Source organism: Orbicella faveolata, unplaced genomic scaffold (assembly GCF_042242905.1).
Source record: "Orbicella faveolata isolate gen_17 unplaced genomic scaffold, um_ofav_v1 contig_3, whole genome shotgun sequence".
Lineage (NCBI taxonomy): Eukaryota > Metazoa > Cnidaria > Anthozoa > Scleractinia > Merulinidae > Orbicella > Orbicella faveolata.
In genome coordinates this window covers 4830962-4837710 of record NW_028301558.1, presented here as the reverse complement: position 1 = coordinate 4837710, position 6749 = coordinate 4830962, and the positions used below count along the sequence as shown (strand labels likewise).

Sequence of the window (6749 nt, the reverse complement as noted above, 5' to 3'; positions counted from 1 at the left end):
ATGAATCCGACAATCCCGCAATATAGTTAAACAACCCATAGGTTGACAGTGTACACGAAAACAAAGCACTGAGCATTTTTTGAGGCTTGTTAAGGACATTGCACAGATCCCCATTTGATTTTAAAACCTTCTCGTGTCCCAGAAGGTTCTCATGTCGCTGTTTCAACGCTATTATTTTATCCAAACTCGTTCCCAGGGCTTCTCCCAATTTCTAAGGAAAAACTCCTCGGAACGAGGTTGAATTTTACCCTAATAAGGCCTCTCTGACTCTCCCATCAGTTCTTAGTATTTTCTTTTTTTAAGCTTCTTTTACGATTTCTCATGACCACTTCTTTGGTTGTTCCAACCACTCAAAAAATTGACGCAACAAAAGGTAGAAGAGGTTATCGCCTGTGATCTGATCATGATGACAGAGAGCACTGGAACTATATTGATTCCTGACGGTCACCGTTTTTCAGTAATTATGAATGTAGACCCATGTATGCTGCTGCTGCTGTAACACTCTAAGAATCATGAACAGGCAGTCAAAAGTTCTTTCTCGAAGTACTTTATTGGATCATTTTAAAGCATGCCGTCACCGCTCTTTTGCAAACGTTTTTAGTTCCCCAAAAATGTAACTTTGTCTACTACAATTGAAAACGGCGCGAGTACGTAAACTAAATTAGCAAAGCCGTTTTCCATCACAGATCACTGTGTTGTTCAGCTACTGTGGCTTAGGGACTTCCTCGATCATGATTCGGGTCACGGATTTGTACCCAGCATACGCGTCAGAACCGCTCTTGAAACCTGGGCAATCTCCCACCACCAATCCCACGCGTACGGTGCCTTTACCAATCCCTTCACAGTACCCACCGATCTGACTGTCCTTGTGTACGTTGGTGTCCTTTCTGCGATGGTTATGCCGAATCGCATCGATCCCCTCGATAGTGGTTGGGTTAGAACATTCCACGCCATTGAAGAAGAAATACCAACGCTTGCAGCAGTGGGTACAAAAAGCTACTCTGAAATCGCCATCGAACTCCACTCTCAAGGCTGTGTCTTGGTCTTTTTTAACGAAGACGCAGTCCTTCAAAATAAATAAAAAATAAGGCATTAGAAAGAAGAACGTAAAAGAACTACAGTGATAACATTTCTAGGTAAAAATCACAAGACATCAACCTTTATCAATCCCTTGTCCTTGCCATCTTCCAATTGTTTCCAAATGCATTGTTTCCAATTCCTATGAGGAACCACACCCAAGAGGCCCTTTTCCCCCTTGTCGCCCTGGGTTCCTTTATGGCCCATCTTTCCAGGTGGTCCCATTAGCCCTTGATTTCCTTTGGACGTCTCAGGACCCTGAAGTCCCTTTTTTCCGGGGGCTCCCACAGGTTCTTGTTCCCCCTTGGTCCCATCTCTTCCACTCAATCCGGGCACTCCGGGGACACCTGGGACGCCACTGATTGGAGAGCTTGAGATCTGCGGAGACCGCGGCTTTACCTGTTGTTGTTACTGTTTTATAGGGATTGCGTGACATCCAGGAGACTAAGTATGTATAACTTACACCATGTGACCTAGTTGGTTTTCGAAGTCGTCGATCGATTGTAATCGGAGGTTTTATCCTGAGTTTTACCCAGGAGTTTTAGTATTAAGATCGTTGAGTTTCAAGAGTTTTGGGTCAAGTTGATAGTGGAATCAACACCTGTGATAAAAGAAGATTCGATTGACAAATTTTGAATTTATTTTATAATGCTTGGTTACAAGGAAGTATGCGGAGAAAAGGATTAAATACTTATGTAAGGCACTTCATAACGAGGAATGGCCATCCTATCTTAGATTAGACATCCGAACACTGATATGCAACTTAAGATCTTCATCAGAACTTAATTTGGTAGTGCCTCAGTTCCCTGGCATGTTTCAGGACTGCGCAGCGCGCTTGTTAACAGCTTGCCTAAAGACATTAAAAACACCACTGGCCTGAGGGTCTTCTGCAGAAATATAAAAACTTTTATTTTTCCTCTGCAAAAGCCGAATTTGAGTAATTTTTTAAAAACGTTCTGACCGAAATGGTTCCAAATGAATTATGGCACATTAGTTCATTGTGTGCCTCAAAATGCTGCATTTTGAACTGAAAAGAGAGCCCTGACAGATTTATTCGTGTCCATCCCCAGACGGACTAACACAGGAATTACGAACTTCGCTCGACAAGGACAACCAAAATCAGAAAGGGGTTTGTGTCAGGCAGTTACAGAGGTCGTTTAAATAATCAAATGAAACAACTGATACAGTCTTCTTCGAATGGGATCGGGTGTATTCCTCTTTGTATTTTTCTATGGTTGGCCATTCGTTTCAAAATTACGACAGGGTATACGCGGGTTTTTCTGCCGCATATACTCGTTTACATACGTTACGTATGGGCTTTAAGCTCATATATACGACCATTTAGATCGCGTAGATACGCATTTTTAAAGGGCCACACATTTGCGTGAATTCAAGCGCGGGGATATGCGAAATAAATGCCCAAATATACGCGTCCTACAAGAACCCATATATAGGCGTGCTAAAATGCGCGTACATGCGGGTCTCGTAAATTACGTTTTATATGCCAGCACGAAATGTGCCTTTTAAGAGAATGGCTGTTCGTGTATGATAGCAATGAAAATTACTTTAACTAGGAATCGTCAATATGGCGGCAGTGGTAAAATGCCTTGTCTTGCTCTATCTGCTATTTAATGTTTGTTACTGCAGCTCTCCAGTGAATGAACTTCTAGAAGCAGTTATGCGTGTTTTGAATGACTGTTCAAGATTTTATCCCCACGCTAATCGTAACATGGCAGAGAACTTGATTGTTCGTCGTGAAGTTGCTGTGGATTCTGTTCGACGTTTAGGACAGAGGTGCCCAAGCGAATGCTGAGAGAATTCTGCCTCTAAAATTGCTGGTGAGACAAATTCAATACGGTATTTAAGATGCAGTCTTGTAATTTATGCGCCTTGTGGTCAGTTTCGCAATGTAACGGTTAGCGCTGTTTGTGCGCCATTAAAGACAGCATTTTACCGTTATCTCACGTTACATGGTGTCAGGAGTGGCTTGATCTCCAATGGCTTATCTTCAGTCGTTGCCTGCGCCTCATGCTCTCGATATTAATGACTCCAACGTCGCTGAGAAATGGAATGAATGGAAGGAAATGTGGCTTCACTACAGTGTAGCGGCTAAAGTCAACAAAGAAGTTGGCGAGGTTCAAGTTGCCACGTTCCTCACAGCGATAGGTCCTGAAGCAAGGAAAGTCTTTAAAACATGGAATTTAACCGCTACGGAGAAAAAGGACATCGATGCTGTCATCGAGCGATTCGACAATTACTGTAACCCAAGAAAGAATGTTCCGTTTGAGCGTTATCGTTTTAATTTGCGACAACAAGAGCCTGGTGAATCCTTTGACCGGTACGTAACTGCACTACGCCACATTGCGGATAAATGTGCTTTTGATGCCATTACACCAGATGATATTCTTAGAGACAGGATTGTTTTTGGCATTGCCGGCAACAAAGTCAGGGAGAGGCTTTTGCGGGAACCCGAACTCGATCTTAAGAAGACATTAGAAACTTGCCGCGCCGCGGAAATGTCTCAAGCTCAAATCAAGGCGGTGGGCGATCTCAACTTGGTGAACGCTGCTAACGTCCACGTGGTCAAAGAAAACGAAGAAGAAAAACCGCCGACTGTTCCTGCAAAGCCGCTGCGATATCCTTGCCGCTTCTGTGGAAGAAAGCATGACGGAAAACGCGAGGCTTGCCCTGCTTGGGGAAAGAAGTGCAATAAGTGCGCAAAGGATAACCACTTTGCAAAGAAATGCAGTTTGAATTCTAACTCCAAACAAGTCTCAATGGTAGAGGAAGAGGACGAATATCCCGTTTTCCAGGTGTTCAAAGTCTCGGCGAGTCAGAACTCCGACTCGAACCTCGTGACGCTAAAAGTTTCAAGCGGGAACTTCATACGCTTTGAGATCGACACTGGGGCCCGTTGCAATGTTTTACCGGTTCATATCTACAAGAAGGCAACTGGCGACTACCGCCTTGAGAATGTTAACCCAGTGAAGTCGTCAATTGTGTCTTATGATGGTGGAAGCATTCCGGTTCTGGGAACAGTAAAGATCCAAGTACAGCGTGGATCTTTTACGTGTCTTCTGTTGTGTCGTCTGGTGGAGAGCAAGCGTTGCCGTCCAATTCTAGGCAAATCCGCATGCGAAGGAATGGGCGCAGTCGAAATCAAAGACTCGGACGCTATTAGACAGCCTGATACCAGTGGTGGTGAAGTTTTCTCTGTTCAAGACGCAGTTTCTAGCTCTAAAATTTTTACCAAAGAGCAAGTCGTTGAGATGTTTCCTGATGTTTTTAACGATGGGCTTGGTGTGCTGGAAGGCGAATACCACATCAGGCTCGACGAATCAGCAAAGCCTGTTCAGCACGCTCCCCGACGAGGTCAGGTTGCTCTTCGCGCTAAAATCAAAGAAAACCTTGATGAGCTGCATAGTTCTGGAGTCATCGTACCGGTCACGAAACCTACACCCTGGATCTCCTCTATGTTGGCTGTCCCCAAAAAGAATGGGAAAATTCGCATATGCCTCGACCCAAAGGATCTGAATAAAGCAGTTCTTCGTGAGAACTATCCCATGCCCACTATCGAGGATATTGCTACTCGTCTTCATGGTGCTAAAGTGTTTACAGTCCTTGACGCCAAAAATGGGTTTTGGCACGTAAAGTTGAACGAGGAATCTTCTTATCTCACCACGTTTCATATTCCTTTTGGTCGGTATCGTTGGTGTAGGATGCCGTTTGGCATAAGTTCCGCCCCTGAGGTCTTTCAGCGGCGAATGCATGAACTGATCGAGGGTCTCACCGGCACGGAAGTTGTGGCAGATGATTTTGTGGTGGCTGGTTTTGGTGACACATATGAGGAAGCTGTCTGTGATCACAACAAAAGCCTTGTCGCTTTTCTACAGCGGTGTGCCCAGCGTGGAGTCAAGCTTGCGGTTGAGAAACTTCAACTGTGCTTAGAAGAAGTCCCGTTGATAGGTCACTACGCAACTAATTCGGGCTTGAAGGTTCACCCCGACAAGGTGCGCGCCGTTCTTGAAATGCCTCGCCCCACTGATGTAAAGAGTTTACTTCGCTTCAATGGAACTGTTCAGTACTTGGCTAAATTTCTTCCTCGCCTGTCAGAAATGTCTCACCCACTTCGCCAGTTGACTGTGAAGAACACTGAGTGGATTTGGTCAGATTCTCAGGAGAAAGCGTGGAATGACATCAAAACGGCCATCACCCAGGCCCCAGTCCTACGTTACTACAGCCTAAACGATGAGGTCACCCTTCAATGTGACGCTTCTGATACGGGGCTAGGAGCTGCCCTACTTCAGTTACAGCAGCCAGTAAGCCTTTCGTCGAGAGCCCTAACCCAAACTGAGACCAGATACGCTCAAATTGAGAAAGAGCCCCTCGCTATTGTGTTTGCTTGCGAGAAATTTGACAAGTATATTTTTGGGCGCGACGTTATCCACGTGGAAACTGACCACAAGGCGCATAAATTACAAGACTGCATCTTAAATACCGCATATGTACACGTGCACTTACGAAAATAACAACGATCATAATAACACCTAATTACGGGTATGCATAGTTCGTCACACTACATAGATGGGAAATGTTTGCAGTTCAGTTTTGAACTTGAGTAACCTCAAACTACACAAAGCATAAGCAGTGGAAAACAGTTTTATAGAGAAAAATTTATATTTGGGTTAACTTTTAATCCTGGGTTAGCGTTTACCGGCTTTCGAACAACCCGGCCCTGATGGTTCGAGAAATAAGACTGACGTGGGTTTTCCAATTCTGGTATCAGTATCATGCTGGGTTATTTGCGAAGTAGAAACATCTATGTTCAGCGTCAGCGTGTAAGGGAAAGTTTTTTTCAAACTGACCCAGCAGGGTCTGATTTGAGGTAGTTCAATACCATCACAAGGCGTCAGGGAACCTAATTCTCTCTGGCACATTGATGGACTACACTGCCTTATCAGTTGGAGGTTTGTAATACATGGTGGTTTTGACAGGGCTTTAGACTTTAAGCTTTGCAACAAAAAATTCTGCTGCGACTGGGCCCGCTTTGTTCTTAGCTGCTGTGCAAAGTTATGGATTGCCCTCTAGAGTGTGTTCAGACGAAGGGGATGAAAATTTAGAGGTAGGAAGAGCTATGCTATGGTACAGGGGATTTAATAGGGGAAGCAAAATTGCTGGGTTGTCTGTACACAACCAGTGAATTGAACGTCTCTGGAGAGGAGTCTTTATTGAAGTTGTTCAGTTCTACTACACTCTGTTCTACCAGATGGCAGAAAATGGCATCCTGGAATCGACCAGCATAATCGATCTGTTCTGTTTGGATTACATATTTCTTTCCAGAATTAACAACCAGTTAAACTTCCTAGTTGAGGCATGGAATAACCATGCTGAACGCGCAACCAATATGGGTGAACGCAGTTATTTTACAAGATATATGTAATACTGGAAATACTAGCTGTTAAGGACACATTTGATGATAACACCCAACCAGATGAATTATCTGGTGAAAACCCAACAAAACTTACACTAAAATCACATTCTGTTTCCTAAAACTCCCCTTGAGGTATTGATATATCATGGACTGGACGACCCACTCTTCCATTAGAAGCTGATGCAGTTGCCAAAGCCCTAATGGGAGTACACTGAGGTGCATGAAACTGCTCTTAATGCAA

The 6749-nt window shown here is 44.2% G+C and overlaps 1 protein-coding gene across 1 annotated transcript; it reads right to left on the bottom strand.

Annotated features, from left to right (window-relative positions):
* Nucleotides 1-319: 319 nt before the first annotated feature.
* LOC110053240 (collagen triple helix repeat-containing protein 1-like) lies at nucleotides 320-2098 on the bottom strand. The gene is made up of 3 exons (XM_089298368.1): nucleotides 2039-2098; nucleotides 1159-1476; nucleotides 320-1066 (listed from the first exon to the last, which is right to left on the bottom strand). Exons 1-3 carry the CDS (start codon nucleotides 2096-2098, stop codon nucleotides 704-706), a joined length of 741 nt encoding a protein of 246 aa, XP_089154494.1. The 3' UTR covers nucleotides 320-703.
* Nucleotides 2099-6749: the final 4651 nt, after the last annotated feature.